General features: G+C 40.4%; 1 protein-coding gene across 1 annotated transcript in view; it reads right to left on the bottom strand.

Annotated features, from left to right (window-relative positions):
- The window catches only part of NUP93 (nucleoporin 93), a gene marked incomplete at both ends in the record, with an annotated part of 72,478 nt that extends 50,592 nt beyond the window's left edge, over positions 1 to 21,886 (bottom strand). Inside the window, 2 exons of the mRNA XM_082290018.1 lie at positions 21,036 to 21,153; positions 21,708 to 21,886. Of these exons, the coding sequence (XP_082146144.1) occupies positions 21,036 to 21,153; positions 21,708 to 21,886 (297 nt within the window). The remainder of the gene's footprint in view (positions 1 to 21,035; positions 21,154 to 21,707) is intronic.
- Between the last annotated feature and the right edge of the window lie 2,364 nt (positions 21,887 to 24,250).

The raw sequence follows: 24,250 nt of genomic DNA, 5'->3' as shown, positions 1-24,250 counted from the left end.
TTTCTTCTGAGTTATCACCCAGCAATTCTTTGCAAAGACATTGTGAGAACCCTGAGCTGGAGAATGGGAAGAGCTAGAAGGAAAAGAACTGGGAGGGATCAAATTTTAGACTCAATCAAGATGATGAAGGATTAGCCATGCCACATGTCTTAAGGTCAGCTAGCTGGGGTTAGGCAGATGCTTCTAGTAAAAGCCAATGCCTAGAGAAAGGTCAAACTCAAGAACATGAACTTGGTAGAGATTGGGAAACAATGGGCTGCAGGGGATGAGACTTTCATCACCACCTTCTCCTCATTTGTCCAGCCAAACCTTCAAAATTGAAGGTAACAGAAGCCCACTGAAACTGAGTTACCAGCTGTTAGATTAGAAGAAAAGCAAGGACTCATTCCAGGCGAGTGAGGGGAATACACAGAGCTTTCATTTAATGCAGTGTGCATAGCCATACAAAATGGGGATTAGTCTTTCACAAAAAAAGAACAACCTTTTCAAGTGTGTAGATAAAGAGACTCTCAGGAAGGGACAGAGGCTGACTCAGAAAACTATTAAAAGGACAAAGTGACTTTCAAATAGAGGTCACTAGTTCAAACATGAACTAGATTAGTAGTAGCCAAGACTAAAGCATCTGAAGACTGATTAGTAGTGGTGTAAACAAAAATGTGTTGTTAATCCTCCTTGAGCTCCTGCTACACAGGAGCCCATACTTCAAGATCCATGCAGATAGCAATGCAGAATTTACTTTCTGCCCAGACCCAGAGAAACAGCCAGGGCTTAGGTGGGTACCCAGACACCAAGCACCTGTCCCCAGTCAATGCAGAAGCGAGACAGATGCACTGCTCCATTTGCCTAAAACGGCTAAGTTCCTTCTGGTTATGATACTCTACCACAGTGTGCTCACATGTTTGTTGCTGGATACATATTATCAGATACCGCACTGAACAACACCCACTTAGCATCTATAAACAAGCATTAAGATCACACTGCAGGTTTCTGGTATTATTTTGTCAGAGAATTTCCCCGTGAAATTACTTTGCTGATTCACTAATGTCATACAACTTATATATTCATGAAAAACAGACCACCAAATGTCATGTATCCTTTCCCCCAACACAGATCAGAAGAGGCTCCAGTTATCCCTAGAGATCTTGCAGCACTGCAGACTCAGATGTACATTGTGAGAAGTCTTGCTGCAGAACATCCTTCCAGAGGACATCCAAAGAGGGCAGACAGGATTCCAAAACATACATTTCAGTAATGAAAAGCAGTAAACACACAATGTTTACCACTCAGGAGATACATCCAGTAATGCAGCTGCTTTAACTTTGGTCATCAAGCACAACTTGGGTGTCTCTCATCTATCTTCACAGGGAATCACAGCTCTAATACCACACCATGCTGTAAAACACAGACATCCAGTGAAGCATTATCCTTCTCACTATTATTGGGCACTGTAACACAGGGTGCAGATGTATTTACAGGGGGGTTTATGTTGAACCACTCTTCACCTACTATTATGCAAACACGTCCTTGTGGACCTGCAGTTCAGTAGCACAGTTATTACACACATCAATGCATACTTTTATATAAAAATATTTCTTGCTACTCAATTATGATAGCATATTATTCATCTACTATTACTGAACTAGGATCCTGCAAATAACATTAAATCCTGTGTGTATTTATTGGAAGTAAGGACCTGGTGGAGGCAAAGATATAGAAGACTTGATTTCCTTTTTAAAGAAAACTTTTATTAATATTTGTTCCAAACAAGATCCTCCAGCTGCTGAAGTTTAATACCACCCAAAATCCGTTTTCCCTAGGGTCCTCTATTATCAGCAAGGACCTTCCTTGCAAGTCAAATCTTTCAAGAGATTTTCTTTGCTATCTAATTTGGGAGACACAGGTATTCGGCATTCGAGGAATGCAATCAAATCCTGCCCCTTCCAGGCCGTCTGGGGCACCTATTAATTCACCCTCCTGTAGAGAGGAAGTTTATCATCTCTTCCTATTGCTAGGATCTAAAAAGGTGGAATGGAGCAACTTCAATTGGCATTGCAATTATTTAAAGTCTATAAATAGTTGTTGCCATAGTGTTAATTAAATTGCTATATGGTAATGTCCTTTCTTTTCTACCTTTTAAAGCTAAACTCTGAATAAGGCAGGTAGGCTGGGACCATGCCATGTAAGAGTCCATGGAAAGCGAGTACAAATGCTTAGACATTGTATTGTACTCCACACAAAGATGAGCTGAAAATCTGAAGTAGCTTATAATGTTCTCTCTTTCCCACTTGGTATGAAAGAGAAGAGACTAATTTCCAAACTGCTTCATCATCTGTCACCCAAACTCAACATTTTGAAAAATCATCATAAAATTTCACAAACCAGCCACAGTAATTGAATGGATATGAACTGAATGGGGGGGGGGGGGGAAAGGTAAAAAAAAGTTTTTTCTGAAAGTTTTTTCCATCATCTTTGTACATTTTGGGAAGATGGTGAACAATGGTGATGGCCACCTCTGCACAGAACTATCAGATCTGGCAGACTATTGAAACAGGGAAATGGAGGTCACATCACTGGGGAAACAAACACTAAGCCCAAGATATTCCATGGCAGAAAAAAAGTCAGTTTTAACACAAATACCAGCGCAAGCTTCATCATGGTAATTTTACCATGCACACTGGTATTTGCTCAGAGATGGAGCAATTTCCACTACTTCCCAGTAAGAGAAAAACTTTTTTTATTTTTTTTTTCTTCCAAAAGTATCATAATAATTTCTTTTAAAATGGTGGACTCTTAACAGGCAACGACTCTACCTTACAAAACTTTATTATTTAATGGGAAGCTGAAATGACAGGTAAGGGACTGCATCAAGTCCTGGCTACAAGTCTAAGCAAGAGAGATTAAATAACACTCAGGACAGTAGCCACAGGGCAAACTCTTGGCTCCTCACCTTTTGTCAAGTGTTTCCCCTCACATCTGGAAGAGCAGAAACCTTTCTGGTCTCCCTTAATTTCTAGTACTTCTAGCCACAGTAAGTATTTAGTATTTCAGTGTCTCCTGCTTCAGAGGTTCAATTCAGTATGTGAAGGTTAACAAATACAAAACAAGGAAACTCGAAACTTGCCTATTTATCTTTTTTTTAAAATCCAAACCACACTAGTACTTTTGGATAGACAAATTATATTATAAATGTAGAATTTCAATATTCTGGCACCAAGCCACATTTTAATGGACGTTCAAACGCTAACTAAGGAAATGGTTGTGCATTAAGCCTATCAATAAGTCAACAATCAATACTTCAGTATTGCAGTAAAAATACAATGCACCCTTTATAACTGCCGCTGGCCTCATCCTTCTTTGTCAAGCTCAGCTCCTAATAAAAAAATAAAAGTATTGAAGCAAGAAATGAAGCACATACTATTTCACAGCCATTAAGCATTTATCTTAAAGTCTAGACCTAATTGGTCCTCTGAACTGTACAGATTTTTGTTTTTCAACTGTGTTCTGACAGGGCAGAAGAGTCAGGAATAAAAAAGGACAGAAGTTCAGACACAAAATTAATCAAGCAGGTCAATAGGTAAGAGCAGCAAAATAAAGAAACCTCAAACAGCAAAGCCCCAAGCAACTGCAAATTAGGAGCTGGTTCCTACTTTATCTCCAAAAAGCATCTCAGTCAAAAGAAAACAACAACAAAAAAATCCATCAAAGCATACTAATGTTTGGGTTTTAATCCAATTCATAGATTTTAATTGCCTGCACAACATCAGTCCTGCACAATCCCTCAACATATCCATCCTATCAGTTTCATCAAATGAAGCCAAAGGCAATCTCTGCAGAGCACAAGTTTTGGACACCCTCTGGAAAGCGTGACCGTCAGGCCATGCTGCTCTGCAACAGAACAAATGCTTTAAATTTAGTTAACTCTGGCTTCCCAGTCAGAGCCATGGCCATAATGCTGAGCCACCATTGTATTTCTTGACAGTGGAAAAACCCCCCAGTTTTTGGATGCTTGGAGCAGCTGTGTATGTCTGCAGAAAGGTTCAGGGTATGCTTTACAGGAAGAAATGGTGGCAGACATTGATCCAACCCTGTGAAACCTGAATGTAAAAACAGGAGGACAAAACCAATCAAATTGATCATTTTTTATCTCCACAGCCTAGTAAGCTCAGTACTGAAATGGAACTTCATCACGGAATGGCTAAGCCAGCCTAATAGCTTGGGTAAATAAGCCAACTGAATTCTCCATTTTCTTCTCCGAGTCCACAAATACACAGAGGGAAACAGAGCATCATTCTTTCAGAAATCCCTCCACAGATCCCTTTGCTAAAACCGTCTTGCACCCCTGGGGTTTCAGCTATAAACAAGCACAGAGCATGACTGGGAATCTGGAAAGACTTTTTGCTGGTATTTTGAAGTCAGGACATCTGCATCTTGAGGTTGAGCTCTGCAAAAGCAGCCAACACTGCAAGGCCGGCAGGGAAGGGGCAGGAATACTCAAGTCCTCACAGATGATGGAGCAGTTTGCCAGTGCACAATCCAAGTTCAGGAGCAGGGTATGCACCCAGCAATAGCCTAGGCCAGACCTCTGACCATTAGGTTTTGCTACTTCAGCTCACTCTCTCTACATCAGGCACATTCTAAATAATCCATCCCAAGTGATAATCACCACACTACTAAATCCTGCTGCACAAAATGATTATATTGGGTTGCAGGCAATAGCTGTATGGACCAAAGTTTTAGCCTCCAACTCTGAACTGCCAGATTAAAGGGATTTTGTGTGGCCACAATTCCACCTCAGAGCAGCAACTAATAGCAGTCTTTGCACAATTTCAGCTCAGAGAAGCTGAAGATCTCCAGATCAGACTGGTGACAGCCACTGCAGCTGTCTTAATGACAAAAGGGTGGTTTCAGCAGAGCTGCCAGTGGACGGGTGTTGGTAGCACAGCTTCAGTTTCTTGTTTCATGTGGGGAAAGGAGCTCTGCTGACAGTCTGTACCACAGGGGCAGCCAAGGACTGTGCTGCTCAGCACTGCCAAACTAGCAAACTACTGACGGAAAGAAACAACCTTATTTTTTTTACAAGGTCTGGTGGTATCTGAGAGACAGAAGTCAGAGGCCAATTAAATGCTGTCCAATACTGATCAGGACTGTGAACAATAAAGAGGTCTGAGAAAATAGCAGAAAGGAAAACATCCATATAAGCTTCCACTACAGAATCTCACAGTCTTGTGAGAGCCAGTGGCAAATGCAACTTTTAATTCTCAGCTGTCAAAACTGATGCATAGGAAGACATTTCTTGAACTCAAAGTCAAGCATAAAAATTATGACAAAAACTGGATCAAAATCCAGCTTTCCCAATTTCCTGCAGTGAAAAGCAGCTGCCACAGAAGGCCATTTTCTAAGCAAATATATGGATCAGGGGGTGCCAGTTAGGCAAGGATCCAAAAATTCAAGGGTCAGGTGCTATTCAATATTTGAATCAGTACAATAAAACACTGCATAAATATTTAAACTGGCACTCCTGCTCCAAAATACTCTTGGAACGTATTTCAGCCACTTGCTTCCAAAGTTTATCACTGACATTCCCTTCTTCCTTCTGCCCTGTGGAACCTCTGAAAAAAAATCCATTCCCTGTTCATCCACAACACATCTGACAGCCGTTTGCTGGTTTGATTTGAATGTGCTGCTTCCAGTCAGCAAGTACAAATAGATAAATCTCAAGTGCTGAAATCCTATATCCTTGGCTCTTTATGAGCTCTTGTTCTAAATCCGCCCTCAGTTTCCCTGAAAAACCCAAATAAAATACCAAAACCTGAAACTCCAGAACACTCTCCATTTTTACATCTCATTTATAACCTCTGTCTTCAAAAGCTAATTGCTTGGGCTCCATTTCAGTTTTTTTCACAAAGTGTGCTATAAAACAATGTAAGATGCAATTTGTCATTAGACACTTACAAACTATGGAAGACACACATTTGCTTAGATCCCAATATAGATCTCAAGAAGTCAAAGGCCAGGGACAAATGCTTTTGATATTCCATGTGCAGTTGAACCTCCCAATTGTTTTAGCCAGTCATTAATATAAGTTATGATCTTGTAGGGCAACATTTCCTTACTGTCAGTCACTACCAGTGCTGCCCAAACCAGCTCCTACTTTTAAACCACCCAGCATTCAATGAGCTGGAAGTTGCTGCAACTGGAGGTAGAAGCCAAGCAGATGTGCACTGACAATATGTGCACCTGGCTGCACACTCTAACAATTCAATACATCGAATTGCAGCTCTGCTGGAGATTCCCATCCTGAGATCTCCACAGTTACACTCAATACTGATTTGCATGAACCTGCTCCTATCTCGGCCTTCATTTCCCTGTGCTTCTATATCCTAGGCCTGTGAATGTACCTAAGCTCCAAAGCAGATGAAGTTTCCCTTGAAAATAAAGTTAAAAAAATTTTAAAAGATATTTCAATAACACATCCTAAGAATCACTAAGGTTTTTTTGTAATAAATACATTAACTACCGACCAGAGAAATCTGACATTGCATCTGACACCTGCAGAGTTTTGCTTCTACTGCTGGTAGCAACAGCTTGTTCAGCAGATGCTTCTAGTAGCACCTAGGCAAGTTGTTCAGAGATTAATAGCAAAAACAAACAAATAAAAATCCAGACCCAAACCATACCCAAAAATCAAGGGACAAAAGACAGCTCTTCCTCTTTCAGTTTTGTTGGGCTATCAAAAGTAACAATTAACTAAATCTTTGGTATTAATGCAAAAGGAAGCTCTGATGATCCCACAGGTAAGATTACTCTGATGGAATGTACCACAGTGTACCAAAAGGCTCTGAATTCATACACTTCAAAAGATAGCGCTATACTTAAATTATTTACACTCACTATGGCCCTGGAAGAGTCCAAAGGAATTAGCTTTAAGACTGTCAGTTGGAATAAGCAAGATTTAGTCTGTGAAGCTGTGCCCATCAAATGAAAGCTACGTTCATTAACGCACTGCACGGATTTCACAAACGGTATTAGAAAGGCCAGGACTTGAGCCTTTCAGATCTGGCACTTCCCAAGGCCAGCAGCCTTACACTAAGCAGCATTACTGTGTGACTACGTGGAGCCTCTCTGTTGGAGGAAGAGCCACCTGTGGTGCTGATATGGTGTCATTCCTGATTTGCTCTGGAAGCTGCAAGTTCTTTTTAAAAAAAAGTAATTAGTCAATACTACACAGCAAGACAAATGATTCAGTGCTATAACTCTAGCAAAGGGTTGTTGCAAGACGTAAAAAAATTGAGTAAAATAAATCAATAAGCTTGGGAGTTGTTTAAACTCTGAGGTCCTGCCTACCTACTCTCCCTGCACAAATTCACATATTTTAACAGTACTCCTTAGCTTCTCAATGAAGTGCATTAACTACACATCTAGCTTACAAAAACAAATGGCAACACTCTCTGAAAAAAAAATTGTGAAAGGCACAAAAAAGACCTTTTCTTTAGTTGCACGTGGTAGATACTCAATTTTCATGTCTACTGCATGCATTTTCCATAAAGCAGAGGTACAGGACACTGGTCATGATAGTTTTCAGTTTATCACTGTGGAACTTCAGTTAGGAAAAGGATGAGATCAGCAAGCTATTACCTTTGACACTAGAAAGAGCCTCACTAATGGGAAGGCACAGCCTGCAGTGGCATGGGCAACCAGATCATAACTCCTGCACCAGGTGCAGTGCAACAGCAAGTCTCTGCCCATATAAACTGCTTAAAGTCAATTAATCAGCATATAAAAGAGCTCCAGCAAAAGTGATTTGCATTTTAAGCAGTGGCCATCCTTCTCCTCCTTCAGCATCTGACCTTCCAGTTTCAAAGTTTCCATGGTAAGGTTCACCTAAAGTATCAGAAAAAATCCTGTTTTTTCTGGATGAGCATAACCATCCAGCATGCTTGCCACAAGACAAACACTGGTTTGCAAATGCCCAGTACCAAGGTGTGTTCCTTCCTGTAGATGACACCAACCAGGGGTGCTGAAGGCAAAAGGATCCACCTCAGAGATCTGCATAAAATCACAAGATTTAGAAACTCCTCCAAGATGGCAATATGAACCTTCTCTGGATCCACAGGGGCACTTCCCACATGCAACATGTTCTGCTGAGCTGTCTCTGCAACATGAGTCTTTGAATTGCGCTTCCCACCTTCCTCTCGGAATATGTGGTTTCAAGCAACATTTGTTGCCAGGATGCATTGCTAATACATAATATATTGGCTGGAAATTAGTATTTCATTTCAGACAGACAAAATGTTACAGGCACTTCTTCAGGGGCAATGCATATCGAAGAGTTTGAGGAAGAAAATTTCTAAGAGAAACAGAGCAAACTTACAACCAAGAGAAGACAGATCTAGTTGAGACAAACAACTAAATCCTGCCCTTTAAGACACACTGCAGATTCAACCCCCTGCAGGAAGGAGATCTGTTCTGCTATTCTGCTGCAGAAGAATGTTATTTCTCAAAGTTTAGCTTTGGGTATTTATTATAGGAATAACTTCTGACTGATGAGCAAGACTTGCTTCTCTTTTCCTACTGATGCTTTGCAAAAGGCATTCAATTTCTGGCATTCTGGGGGATAGATGGACTCCTAAATAATGTTTCCTCCCCAAATCCAGCATCCCTAAATATCAGCAAGAACTATCCAGCCTTCAAAAACAAGCCCCAGACTCTTTTAACACCGAGAATTGTCCCGCTGACTGGTGGACCCAGCATACACCAGGGGGCAGGAAGGCCTGGAGATTCCCAGCTGCCTTCTGACAGCTTTCAAGAGACACAGTGTAACACCCCTTACACGCTGGAGAGACTCCTCTGAGAGAAAGCACCAAAGCAAGGCAAAAGGAAATACAGTAACTCAGAGGAAATAAGGAAAAAGGAAGAGCTAACAATTCTGCTATAGTGACTAACAAGGATATAACTGTGTGACAACTTACCATCAACTCTCAGCCAAAGATTTCACACTACTAGATGGGAATCATTCCCAGCTCAGATTCCCTCCCCCTGCCTCCAGCAACAAGCCAGAGGAGGTGGCCACCTTGAGTGCTTATTTTCATAATTCACTTAAAAAAAACCCCAAAAAACAAAACCATAGTTTTCCTCAGAAGAGGAAAAGAAAAAATCAAGAGGGCATTAGAAAAAGTAGAGAATAAGGCATCTAAGAGTACGAAACCTCAGACAAACAACAAAACATTTAGCATAACTTTAGCTAATTATGCACAGCAATGTCATGCACTTCATCTTACTGGGAAACATGAAGCCAAAACATTAACCTCAAGTCAAACAGCAAAACAAAAATAAGAGAAGTGATATTGATTCACTGTATCTGTTGAGTAATCAAGATTCTTACCATTAGCAACGAGCTGCAAATTTTCTGGATAAGCCATTTTTAACCTTGGAAAAATTAAATCAAGATAGAGGGGGACTAAAAGAAATACAGCAGGGTTAGCTCTACGAAAAACAAATTAAAACAAACAAACCAAATGTGTAATTTCCACAGTGAGATGGATCACTGTATCCAACTTCCAGCATTTAGCTTTCACTAGGACCTAAAGATGGTCACGGTCTCATTTAGTCAAAACAATGGCGAGTCTTTTGACTACTGCATTAGCACTTATTTCACATTCATTAAAACCTTCAAGTTTTTGTATCTACTTAACAGACAGAGTAAAAAGATTTAAATATGCCATTTTCTGCTACAAGCCTTGGGGCAGGAAAGAAATAATGAATGTTTCAGAGTTGCTGTATGGTAACCATAGCAGGCAAAATCAATTACTGCTCAGAGAATCTGGAGATAACACACAGGTTTTATCATCTATTTGAAATGTGGTTTGGTTTTTCCCCTCTGCATTTCCTCCTATTCTCTTCAGAAAATTCTTTTCTCATACATTAGAATCTGGCCCAAAGAATCCTACTGACTTGTGTTTACAGATATGGATTTGTCATGATACTGTACAGTATTCTCACCTATACACTCCTATTTATCTGAGATTAAAATCAAATCCTTCACAGATTACTACTTCTGCCTTTCACGCTGAGTTTGGCTATGCCAAACATTATCAGAAAAACCAAACAAACTGCTGTTATCAACAACATTGTGTAAGCTGGACAGACACCCTCAAAAGAGAAACTGCAGGACACACTCGGGGAATTGTCAAAAGCATATGACATGGTCTGGGAACACTTTTGGGATGAATAACATTAAAAAAAGGAACCAAATAAGAGCTGGTACTTTAAGAGAAACAAGTGTTCTAGAAAGGGCAGAACTTGAAATCCAGTTCGTACAGGTCTGAACAAAAAGGAAACAATGTCTGTATAAATGATGCCAAGCTCAAAACCAATAAAAGGAAATAAATTTTAACATAATCTGTAATTGGATTGCAGAATTTACTGCCACAGGAAGATGGCAAGGCCAAAACCATAATGGGATTAAAAACCAACTCAGTACGTATATGGATATTGACAGTACCTAGAGCGGAGCTTAACACTGAAATTGTGGAAAGAAATATTATTCCTCATGCTTCAGGATAACCAGTCTCTAACCACTAGGGAACAAGGTGAAGCCTAATAAAGCAAGTAGATATCCTCATGAACATTGTTGTGTTTCTCCTCCGAGTTATCGGTGCTGACTGTAAGCATGTAAAGGCAACCAAACAGATGTGTCCCAAATGCAATCTAAGAAATCAACTATGACAACTTTAGTATCAGCTAATCCCATATCCCTGAATCAAGCCTAGGATAGCCAACTGAAGGATTCAGAAAGGTTTAATAAAGCTGCTGAAACTGAAAATAAGCGTTGAGGTGTTTACCACTGCCTTTCCTCATTCATCCGCCTTTGAACAGCACTTGAGTGGCACTGGCAAACCTTCCCTTTGCTCCCTCAAAAATACCACGTGACAAAACCGCTCTCCCCTTTCCCACCTCCATCCCACAGTAGACACTGAAGATAACACATAATCCAAAAATTGGTGCTTGAAAAGTACAGTCCAGAGACTTCCACTGCAGTCACACCACCTAGCAACATGATGTTTCATTCCTCTGTAAAGTTATTTTAAAACTAAATCTCTCCAACCTTCTCGAGCCATTTTTATCAAGCAACAATTAAGCATGCTGTTCCAATTAAGTTTAAAAATTATCTGTTAACTGTGGCTCACAATGCTGCATAAACATTTCGGTACTTTTGGTGGAAGTACCATGTATCTTGCATGCTTACTGGGATACAAATAATGGAATAGTATAGAAAATTTCCAACTCATCTCCCTAAGCTTCTTTCAGTCATTTCCACATGTGTGGAAGACCAATGAGACATCTCACAGTAACTGCTTTTTGTTTGAGCAGTTTAATTTTTTAGCTCAAAGTAAACAAAAAACTCTTTTGCACCCAAAATAGTGTCAAAGCAGACTTCAGTAAAGTGTGGGGAGGAGGTAATACACGAAGAGTAGAAAAGCAAAGGGAATTAATACAACTGGAGTCAGAAAAAAAAAAAGAGAGTGGAAGAAAGATGAGAAGTAAAGGATAGGAAAGAAAACAGGAGACAGTGAGAACAGAAGTTGTGCCAAAAATCTAAATGAGCGAAACAAATGCATGTATCCTTAGTTCTACCTCAGAAGCCTGCAACTTTCTTTCAGGAACATATCTTGGCAGGAATAAGAATTTCATTTTGACTTCAAAAAGGAAAGTTAAAAAACATCCCTGCACACAACCCAAACATTTCTTCCACAAACTGCCAAATTTTCAGGCTGCTGTTTTGCATGGGGAAGCTTAAGTACATCCACCATTTGATGCCCAGTCATTGATAAACAGTTGACACACTTCTTAGTTAGTGACTGTTTTAAACCAAAGCTTAATAATGCCTAGGATTAAGATTTTGGATGTGGAGTCAAACTGACTAATTACAATGGGGAAGAGGAGGGCATGCACAACAATACACCTGTGGCCTTTCCCAGAGCGCTAAATTACGCAAGTGGTTTAGTAATAAACCCCAGTAGAATTCATCAGCCGAGTAACACTTTCAAGAGGCTTGAGTAAATGAGGGGTGCTTGAGAGGAGGGGAGGGAGAGTTGAGAGCTGCAGCAGCTGCTGCTTTTCTTAATAAATTTGATGAACTGCCTCACTGAAAACAGCGTCCAGAGTTTTATGCTGTTTGTGACCACAGGAGTTCAGCAAGAGAGTCTGGCCTGCTCACATTACAGATTTCCCTTGTGGAAGAGTGATTTGCTCACAGCACCATGAGGGATTAGTCAAGGAAAATGGTCAAGACAATGCTGATGTAATAAAGACTAGCAAAAAAACCCACAAAAACAATAGCTCAGGAGAAAGGTAACAAATTCACCTCTCTTTCAGATCAGCTCCAAGCCCCGCTGTCTCATTTCAGACAAGTTTGCTGAAGATCAGAATTCTTTTTTTCCTACTGTAGTTGGGAAAATTTCTATACTCTTTTTCAGAAGAGCTACAGAGCCATAGTGATTTAAATAGGTAAATGTTAATTTTTTGATCCCACACCTATGGCTTAGCTCCATTAACCCACTGCAATACTGGGACTGAAAGTTTCTGCCATCTGTGAGTAGTCCCCTCAACAACACCTCTGAATGGCTGTGAGAAGGGCTTCCCAAAGCCAAGAGCTTCCATTTCCAATTTCCAGAGGCACTAGAAGGTCATTCCAAGGTCCACTGAGAAAACTGGATTACTTTAAAAATAAATATGTAAAAAATAATAACCCCCCCTCCAAATTATGGTCTTACACAGCTACTATACAAAATGCTGTTCATTTATTAGAAATCTCATTTACCTTCTTGTTCATTTTTGACAAATATTTTCCCCCTTATATGCAACATAGATGAACTGGGTTTACTTCTGTGTATAATCAGTTCCACTGTCAAATTCCAGCACAGCCCTGCAAACTTATTTCAGAGCTATAATCAAGCTACTGGAAAACTCCAAATCCTCTCCTATAAGGTCTATGCTTTATCTGTAACGGTTAAGAAAATGTTACAAAACAAAACAGGAGTTGTGCTTTGCAAAAGCTACATTTGTGCCTCAAATAAAAAAATAAAACAATTTCTTTGATCCAAGTAAGTGCTCTATCACATGGTATGTGGAGGAGGCAAATTGCCAGGTTGCATCTCAGCATTGTTTCTTCTCACCGATCCGTATAAACGCAGAGATGAAACCATTCTACTAAATTTTTCCAGCACCATGAAAACACCAATTCCAACAGTTCATTTGCACATGCTGAGCACACACTGTCTAGGTCAGTAGTCAATACAAGACCTCAGCGAGCACTAAATTAATGGGACAGCGTGACACTAAGAGGTACCACATTGCCAGAAATTATGTCCTCCTGGTCAGATGCAACACAGATCCTGAAAGTCATTAATGATCCCACAGTACTTCTTGCAATAGTAACATTGCTACAAGCAGGGTCTTGGGGAAAGTCTGGCTGAGATCCTCACATCCAGGTTTGCTCCTGAGTTTCAGCTATGAAAGGATCCTGCACTGCTACCAAGAGAAGCAGAGATGTCTACACCTCAGCACAGGAGAGGCTGCATTTTGGATATGTGATTTCCAAACTGCCTTTTATTCTGTATTTGCTCCTTCATAGGAATACGAGTTAACATTCAATTAGAAATTGGAACCATTTTCCAACAAGGACAGAGCTACATAGCAAAAGAAGAAAAACAGCGGAGGGGAAATGAAGTCAAGAATTATGATTCAACATCTGGTATGTTTTAAGATGTTTGAAATATCTATTACAAAAACATTTATTAGAAGTCTACAGTTGTCCTGATTTGAGATGCAAAGAACATATCTGGATTAAGCAGACAGGAAATGTGAAATGTGCCAGGACATAGCAGAATTTAAATAGATCAATAAATACAGCTACTAGAACAAGAGCTCCCAAATTTTCCATCTCATGACCTTGCATTAGCATAAAGTTCTGAAATATCTTTCATACCCTCTTATTTACCCATGATGAAAGAGAAAGGCAGATCAGGTATCTTCTCTCCCTGTTCCCAACCCTTAGGGTTAGGAATTCATGATCAGAACCATGATGAACTGGAAAATCACCACATAATTACTCCAATTAGCATGCAACCAAGCAAACAAATGAAATTTAAAATAATTCAGTATCAGAGGATTTAGTGAATGACTGTAATATGGCCAACTAATGAAACACCTGAGTATTCTACATTAAAGGTACCACAGTGTTGGTTTTTTGGGGGTGTGCATGTTTGTTTTCAAGGTTAATAAGGCCAGGGTAATTTAAAACTGCACTAAACCATGCCACTAAAGCAGCAATGAAAACTAGAGAAAATTGCTGCTTAGATGTAAATTACAAACAGGAAGGAAAAAGTGAGAAGCAAAAAAAAAAAAATTCCCAAGATTTTGGGCTTTTTTTTTTTCTTCCTTTCCTCCTTTTTTTTTTTCTATAGTTATTCACTCACCTACCTGATGCCAAAAAGAGGGGGGCGTTTTGGTTTTGTTGGGTTTTATTTCTTTTAACTTAAAACCAAAACAGACCCCAAAACCCCATGCTGGCTATGAAACAGAGAAGCCTACACTCTTAAATCCTAGTCCCATCCCAATCTACACACACCCTGGTACTTTCCAGGGCATCCTTTAATCAGCACAGGCCTTGGGAGGCTCTGGGCCAGCCTGTCCATTCAGGGCCCTGGGAGACTGTCAGTGTCAGGAAGGTGGCAGACAGGCCACTGATCCCTTGGCTGCTTTGCCAGGACTGTGAGCTGCCCAAGGCCCTGCAAGCCTCATCACCCAGGAGAGAGCACAGGCAGGCTGCAGTTTATGTAAAATTGTTACACATTACTTAGAAGAAGGAGACATCAAACACATCAGAGATGAGCTGAGGAAGTTTCTGTAATTTATATTTCCAAGGTCCACATCCCTTAGCTCCATTTGCTGCATGTCGAAATACTAATTCATTCCCCACCACTGCTTTCTTCAATTGTGTGCAAACTGCCTCTGGCCACATTTAATTACCAGGATATTTATATTCTTGATTTACATGCCTGAATGTGTACATTAAGGCTCAAATCCTGAATGCAATCAGTGAGACAACCTAGGCAAAGAAGACAGCAGGGTTTGATATTAGCATGCACTAGAAAAGGGAGGACAAAAAAACAACTTCTAAGAACCTTTGAAGAGAGGTATTTCTGGAGCCAAACATTTCTACAGTTTTTGAAAAATTCCCAACTATGACCACAAATAGTATTTTTCATTTGGACTGCAGCAATGCAAAGAAACCAACAGCTAATGGCCAACCCCAAAAAAACCAAGGTCAAAGGTTGTCCTCTTGCATTCAGCATCATGGCTCTGCAATGGTTAAAGGTCCCCACAGCTGTGCTGGCATCATCGATTAGGGTGAACAAGGAAGCGACAGAAAAATAAAGCCACCTTAATTTCAAGCTCCATTAGAACTGAAGGACTTGGGGGCGGGGGGAGAAATCAATGTTTGGCAAATGAGAAAGGACAAAATCTGCAAAAGGAAAAATGCGTTTTCAGGCTAAGCTAATGCAAACAATGGATGGTGAACAGCACTTGAGGTTGGCCCTTTAAGGTTGTGTCAGCATTTCCATTTATAAACTCTGATTTTAGTTACACTCTAGTAGATTACCACAGGCTTTGGTATTATTCTAGCAGATACCACAAAGTATATCACAAATGGTAACATAAAATAGCAATAAGAGCTCAATTGTTGAATAATGCACTCTTCCAGCACCTGATGTCAGAGTAAGAATTTTTAAATTACGAGTCATACACATAAATACGCACACACACAGAATGTACAGGGCTGGGGACAGCATCCTGGGACCCAGATTCTACCAACACTAAACTAGAAGTCAAAGCTACCTTTGATACAAAACCTATTTACAGCACTTTGAAACGCTTCAAAATATCCCAGATACTTAATTTCAGTCTGTCTCTCTTGCCACTTGGAGAGATTTCAGTCTAACCCTCTGCCCTCATTTAGATAAAAGCTCTTATTTCTGTATCTGGACCTCCAGAGAGCCACTCAGTCAATACTCTGAATATCCATGCCCAGGAATCAAAACCAAACCCTAGTACGCAACCTTTCATTTCAGTTATGCCTGAATCAGAAGGCCAAGGTGAAACCTGTACAAATGAGAATTCAACAAAATTTTCCTTCAGTGTAATGAAGCTGGGCCTTCACCTCAAACTTTCTAAACAGATAAGCAATGCACACAAAGAGAGCTTGTGCCCGCTTCTAGCATTCATTGCACAAATCTGCACAGAGCTGGACTGAGCCTGAAAAATGAGAGCAAAACCATTTTTTTAAATTACCACCATGACTTTGGGCTTAGATTTTTTCAAAACAAGCATACAGGGGACTAAATCTAGGATCAAGCCAAGTGACATGTTCAAAACACAAAGCCCACAGTAAAGCATAACACTGTAACCAGTCAAACAAATTTAGTAGGAATAAATCAGGCCTTGATCTGGCAACTAACTCCTACCTGATACCCCAAAAATCAGTTTGACAGAGCAGCACTGAATCTCTCTCTGACCTCCATACATAAACCAAACAGCCCAAGTGCAGGGGCCAGGTCCCACCTCACATGTTACAATAGCACAGCCTTCCCACAGTCTTGGAGTAATTCCTCCTCTGGCTGCCATTACTGTGACCTGAGAGAGGATCTGCTATGACAGTGTTCATTAGAAGAGGACATCATAGCTTGCATCATTGGAAGAGTGAAGAAATACCTTTTCTGAACAGAATGTCAGTGTTATGTTTATATGCACATACCCCATCTTTGGGATGCAGATTTGCATGATCAAGCCTTACCTTGGATTTTTAAAAGCCAAAAAGAAACAAACAAAAAGACCTAAGCACATAAATACGTGCTAAATATGAGATCAAGAATCACTTGACTAACACATTCAATTTCAAAAAGATTTTTACAAAATTTTTTTTACAAAAGGATTTTGACAATTTAGAAAATTCGTGATTTTTCCTGACATAAGAATTACTATAAAATGGATTTACTGCAAGAAGCGTTTGCTGTTCTGCATGCAATTTAATAACACAAACTTTGAAATGAGAGAGGAAAAATACAAATTCCTATAATTTAATGGCAAGCCTAGAATCTTTTACATAATCTTCCCAGCCTACTGCTCTAGTGGGAGACATTTCCTGGACTCACAACCCTTTTATGTGCAAGCAATCTACATTTTACAACTGATAAATAATTCAGATAATTAATTGAGCTGCAATTTGGTGCACTTTTTAGTCAGCACTATAGAGTACCATTTAAAGAGGTTCTGTACAGAAAAATCCCTCCTGCTTATTAACCCAAGCTGAAACTTCTATTAAGGTGAATTCCTAGATTCTCTTAACACTTTCTGAATGTCTTGCACCAGCATCCTGGAACTTCATGCCCTAGGATGCTCCCCTCTGATTTTTCTTGCTGTGTTTTACTCTCTCTATAAGAAATAGGACATTTCCTGGCATTCTCCTTTTGCAGTGCTGATTGCCATCATTTGAGAGATTAGATTCCAACATATCTCTCTGTGCTGGCCTCCCACAGGCTGCTAGAACAGACTGCACTGGAAGAAGGAACAGAGACAATAAATAAATGCTTGAAGTAAGAATGCAGGAAGAGCTTAAGCAAACTGCCAGAGAAATCTCTAGATGCAAAGGAATGATGTGGGAACACATGGCAGGAAGTCATGAGTATTTTCATGCTGTAAGAGCTTTGATAGAATTTAAAAGTCAGCAGAACCCTAAAATTCATACAATAAAGATTTAATCATATTTGTAGCCTTCACACAACTGCAACAGTCAGCAAAGCTGTGCATTAGGTCTGTGCCTCTGGCACAAGTGCCCATATTCACCACCTTCTCCTGCGTTGTGGTGCACAGAGGCTGCGCCAATGCAGTCCCACCGCCGCTTCAGAGGGAAAAGGGCACCGCGCTGCAGTCTCAGGTGCTTACCTCAAAAAAGTTTCAGTATCTTTGGCAAATGATGCTGTAAAGTATTTATGAACCAATACATGCTCAAACTGAAGCTTAAGGGACATACATGAGGAAGCACACAGACAAGAATAATTCAAGTGTTAAAGAATCTACAAATGACAATTAAGTTTCAGATGGCATTTAAGGCTAAATAAACTTGCTGCAAACCGCAGGGCTGTGAGTCTGTGTTGAGCATCAGGAAAAGACAGGTCTGAGAAAGGATAGTTGAGTCTACAACACTGGTGATAAAGTGTGAACCAAGTTCATTAAGAATATGTGAAGAAATTTTTGCTCATTAAGGAGTAATGGTAATATCAGAAGGCACAGGCTGAGGGCTTGATGTAGAACAGAACAGGCCTTCCCAATCCACAGAATTAAAGTTTAACAGTATGCCTGTGTAAATACAGAGTAGCAGCAGAGAAACAGCAAAGTCCTGTAAAGAAATAAAACAGACCCCTCCCTCATATAACTCTGCACACTGCCTTCCAGATAAAATGGGAATACCTTATGGAGGAAGGATTCTACACAGTGCACAGGGACAGCTTCATCTGGCCCAAAACAAACACAACACATCTGAAAAAGCCTTATTAATCTATCTAGGAACAAGGAAAACAAATCCCAACAATCATCAGGAGGTATAAAAAAAATAACATAGAAACTTTTGTAGCACATCTTTATCTAAGGCATCAAATAATTTTAAGACCTTCCTGATTAATAGAGGTAATTAGAGGGCTATCAGCAGTGTGTAACACAAAGGTCCTCTTACATAACTAACAAAAACTTAATAAAAACTATTCTAAAACTGTTGATGACTGCATACCAGAACCTACAGATGGGTACAGAGACTTGTCCATATTCTAAGCAAGTAACTTTCAGGTACAGACCACAGCTGACACCAGCCAGACAGCTTGAGATGTGACTGCAAATATCCTCAGAACAGAGGATGATGTTCTGCAAGACAACATAAAATCCTTGCACCCTGTTAACTGCAAAAACAAGCATAGACAAAGCATTTAAAACTGACACTTTGCTCACCTGCCTCCAAGATGATCTAAAGTGGAGTCCCTTGCCATGCTTCCCCCTGCAAATCACTTTTAGCAACTGACTATGAATGTTTTCCGCACATGGCCTGAAACAAAACTTTAAGATTCAAAGCACACAAGTACTAGGCCTCAGAGATGAGTTGTTAAAGTGATCAGTGATTAAATCACTAGTGTTAATCATGATTAAAAACAGCAAACGGGGAACTTTGATTTAAATGATTGATTTTAATCCTGTTTCTCATTTGTACTTTTTAGCTGTTTTCCTGAAGAAAGGGCTGAATCTCATTGGCTGAACTGGCCATTTAAACACATTGATTTGCAATTAACCACTGGTTTTACGTTATATTTGGAGCTTTTCCTGAACAGGAGGATACATTCAAATATTGACAAGTGATTTAAAAAAGGTACTGGAGACAAGAAAACATACCAAGATCACCACCAGATTATACCAGAATCACCATTTCAAATAAGATCTGGTATAATTAAGAAAGAAAAAAATCTCCACACTTTAGTTAGGTAACCGGCAATAATATAAAATGCAATTATTATGCAATCATATTCATTTTCTCATATGTCACAAATCTCAGCTCCAAAGAGTCAAGCGCTCTACTGCTTCTGAGCCTGAGAATCTACACTAAGATTCTTCTTACAGCAGAAAGGAAAAACAGTAGAAATCAAAGAATTAACACCAGTAATAAACCTAAGGAGAAAAAAAAAGGAAAAAAAGAAAAAAGAGGCAAGAGTTGCTGAAAAAAAAAATCTCGACAGAATGAGGTCAAGAAAGACATGTACCAAGTTTAACATCACTGATTAGAAAGACAACAACATCAGAAATTGGAACAAAGGGATAAAATGAGAAACTACAGCAAGTGAACAATGCCAGTGGTTTAAAGCTCTCACTCTATGATCAGGCAATAGATAAAGTCTCCAGAGAGCACTAATCTTTAGTAAAAGAGAAGCCTTAGAAAACTGGGGTTAAATAAGTCTGCCTGAAGATAGGAGACCACAGGGCTCCTAACACTAACATGAGATTAAACTAAGAGCCCTCCATCCAAAATGGATGGCACCAAATGCTAAAATAAAACGTACATTAGATAAAATGGAGTAATTTCACATGCCTCCCTTCCCCTCCTGAACTTAGGTAGTTTGGCAAAACAAGAAAGAAGAGCTTACAACTCTTTTGACCCTCCTAGGTGAGCCATCTGCCAGAATGGAGAGAAAAAACAAGCTTCAACATGATTAACCAGTAATTCAGACTGTTACCTTCAATGCAACCCACAACACCAATTCCATTACCAGCTCTTAACCGAGTAATGAATATTGCAGGTTTCATCATGAAGATATTCTACGAGGGCAGGCAATGATCAGAAAGCAAAACTAGATGGGTCACAATTTCTAAGACACCCAGGGAAAATTTACAGGAAACTTTACAAGATAAAATCATCTGGTAAAGCATTTGAACCACAGCAAATTCAGTCTACCACCAAGACAAGGTTATGACATCTGAGATACAGTGAAAGAAAAAAGCTATACTCACCTCTTTTGCTTGTTGACTTAAATGCCCACTATTCCAACACTTCAAAATTGCCTCAAAAGTGGTTCCACATGTGTTTTTCCAATTAGACATAAAAAAAGGTTTCAGAACTATGAGACAGGTATCCCTGGGCAATTTAGGCTTGCAAAGCCAACAAAGACAGGTCCACGAAGGGAGTAAGTATATGTACCTAGTTCCTCTTGACTTCAGCAAGAATTTGGAACTTAAAGTACTTCTGGTACCTTGGTACTTAGTGCTGCTTCTCATGGCTAACTCAAACATCTTTCAGCATTGAAAGCAGCATCTCTCCTCTAGCCAGTGAATTAAACAGAGGGCAAGACCATCTCCACAGAAGCCTTATAACAGCTCTGAATCACAAAACAGGAATGGCACTGGCAAGGGCAGTGTAATTCACATGTCAGAAACGTCCCTACCTGGATGTCAGTGTCCTTCACAGGTTCAAGAGGCTCAAATGTAGTGGCTGCACTTAGACTCTCAAGTCGCTGAGAAATGTGGGATATATCAAGCCCTCTAGACCCAAGAAGAACCGATCTATAAGGAAGAAATTGTACAGATATGAAATTAGTATTGAACAGACAGAACCTTAAACCCAGACTCATTGGCAATATTTAGGTCAGCAGCTAGCCATGTACAGTGCTCCCAGATGTGTTACAAAAACTGCACAGAACCAAACTATGAACAGCCCTATGTGTCTATCTAAACACCTCAGCCCTGCTGAACTCTTTCTGCTGTTCCACTGCAGTGTTGCACAACTGCCAAGTCCTTCCAAACAGAAAAAAAATGTACACCATGTTGGTAAACATCTTCAGCAGCAGCCAGAACAAGGTACTGCACTTTCTGGCTTTAGTGTCCAAAATCAAGAACAGTAGCTCCTCAGATAAATCCTTCAATTATCCTATTGTTTTTTGGAAAAAGGAGAAAGGTTGGAGGAAATAAACCAGAACACAAGCTTTGCAGTCATTCTAAAAAACAGCTTTGCAGTCATTCTATTTCTCCCAGGAGGACTCCCCCCACGCTGGAAACCAAACCCATAAACAGCTTCCACGCTGTGTGCAGAGTCTCCAGTGTCAGGGCTCTGTACTTACGCCTTCACATCCGCAGTCTCCTGGGAGGTGCGGGTCAGGGTGCGGGAACGCAGCCGCTCCCCGGCCTGCTGGATCTCCTGCAGGTTGCGTTCTACGTGCGGGAGCTCGGAGATCCCTTCTGTCTCGGCTGCCAGCTGCTCTGCCTGCTGCAGCAGCTCTCCAAAGCCTTCCGTGTCCATCTCTGCTGCAGGCTTCGCTCAAGACTCACAGAAACCTTCAGAGAAAAAGGGAAAATTCTTGCTCAGCTATAAACAGTTTCTACACTTGTAGGGTCACAGACAGACCAGAAAGAGCAGGTCTTCTAGAACAGGATACATTGTCTATCCTCCCCAGGCATTAAACATCAAAACCTTTCAAGTGGTCCTTCAAGAGAGCTTTCCCTCGCAGGACTACAGTCTATGGATCTGTCAGAAGTGGGATGCAGATGCCGTATCACAGTTCATATTTTGCCTTGATACAGAGGAGGGTGAAAGCAGAGAAGTCCCTGTGAAGAATTTGGTGTTACTTTAGTTATAAACTACTTGCATACACACATAAATACAGTGCTCGGAGAGGTGGACTCTTGATCCTTATGGGTCCCTTCCCATTCTATGATTCCATATTTTTATATATTATAACGATAGATGCATACATGTGCATGTATAGGAATATATGAGGGCTGAAAACACAAATAAACATGAAGTTAAATTAACAGCAAAACAGTCAAGCTATAGATGCACACAGACAGCCATAACTAGCTATCTATTAAAATGTGTTACTCCATATATCATTAACCCCCAGCCAAAAGAAAAAAGTGCATGTTGTTCCAGTGTCTAAATTCAACGCCTGCAGAAAGTTTTACCAGTGTGAGAATTCCTTGCACTGACTCAATGACAGAATAATTAAAGAAATTAAAGCACAAGGCAAGGGCTGTAACAGAAGAGGCATTAAATGCATTGTGCAGTTCTAAATTCAGAATGGAGTGTGTTATTTTTACAGAAAGGACAAAAGCATTTGTGCTTGGGATCACAACGGAAAAAGACACATAGCTGCAATGGTGTCCACATTAATGAAATATGAAACCCAAAGCCTCAGTTTCACACACCAAATCATGGTTTGCAGCTAAACCAGCTACAAGCAATAAGCATCAGGCACCTCTGTAAAGCCACAAATGATGACAAATCTGTGGTGCTGAATGGTGCTACAGAGATGGAAATCTTCAGAACAACCCCTCTCTCCTAGCTTTTGCACCCAAGCCCAGAGGGCCTGGGATTAATAAAGTCAAACCAGATCTCAAGCATTAACTCCAGCTGTTTATCATTTACTCAAAATCAGTAGAGACTATCTTGTTCAAGGGAGCCTCCTAAGAAGAAAACAGGGATTTTTACTAATCAACAATAGCCTGCAATTCAAGTATTTCTTGGTATGCCTCAACAACACCAAAGCAATTTTACAGCAGAATTTGAACATTCCTCACGTTCTCAGTCTCACCATTTCCAAGTACAACTACCCAGCAGCAGTAGCAGTGCTTTCCCCTGTCTGGACAAATGATTTAAAAGCACTGCATGATGATTCATTCAGACATATGCAGTTTGAGAGAGAAACCGATCCCTCCTGCCTGGGTGCCAGGACAAACCCTTACAGCAGCATCCAGGAATGGAGAATTGCACAAGCACACCCCACACACTTCTGGAAAGCTGGGGGAGGGAATGATCGTATTTGCAATGACTTGTTAATCAGGTGAGATAGCAGAGACCGGATCTGTTTGAACAGATTAGCCTGCCACTGAGACGGGGAACAGGGAGGAGGAGGGTGGAAATCAGCAATTTCATGCCCTGCAATGCAGTACAGAACATCTTTCCAGTGTTTACTTGCAATAACTCACATGCACCCCTGCCAGGAACAGCCTCTGTTGGCAGACACTGACCAGAACAGCCACACCCCTGTACATTTAAGAACTGATCGGATCCTCCAGGAGCAGTGACTGCGAGAACAACACAGACATCAGCTTGATTTGATCTGATCTGGTCCACTTCCTCTTTTCATTACCAAGATAAAAAAGCTGTGAGTATAAGAAGAACCAACTTCTCAGAGTGCTGAAACCAAAAGAGTGAAAAATCAGTGCTACAAAATTGCACCCAAACCTGCACTTCTTAGCTGTAGAACACCATGTTAATACCATGCAAGGTCTGTCACATAAGTTTGCCTGTGTAGGACAATTGCAACAACTCTGTGAGACTGAACCCAATTCAGCAAACATGGAATAAACTGGTTACTTTGGACCAAGTTAAAGTATCTGTGATTATAACCAAGCACTGGAAGTAACATCTCAAAGCTTAGAGAGCCAACACTAAACAGATTTTTCTAAGTGATAGAATTCAAACATTTAGACTGAATATTCATATACTCGTAGCAAACAACTTTGTCTCCACCCTGACAGAATTTACTGCATTCAAGAGACTGCAGTCTGACTCTTCGAGCTGCTGTGCAAGGTAGAAACTGCTACCACAGTAACGAGCACAGTGATGGCAGATTTTCATGTCTGGCTGGGGAAGGAGCAACAA

The sequence above is a fragment of the Coloeus monedula genome (genome assembly GCF_965178545.1).
Source record: "Coloeus monedula genome assembly, chromosome: 13".
Lineage (NCBI taxonomy): Eukaryota > Metazoa > Chordata > Aves > Passeriformes > Corvidae > Coloeus > Coloeus monedula.
Note: the sequence above shows the minus strand (reverse complement) of the source record. Positions and strands in the feature narration are given on the sequence as shown.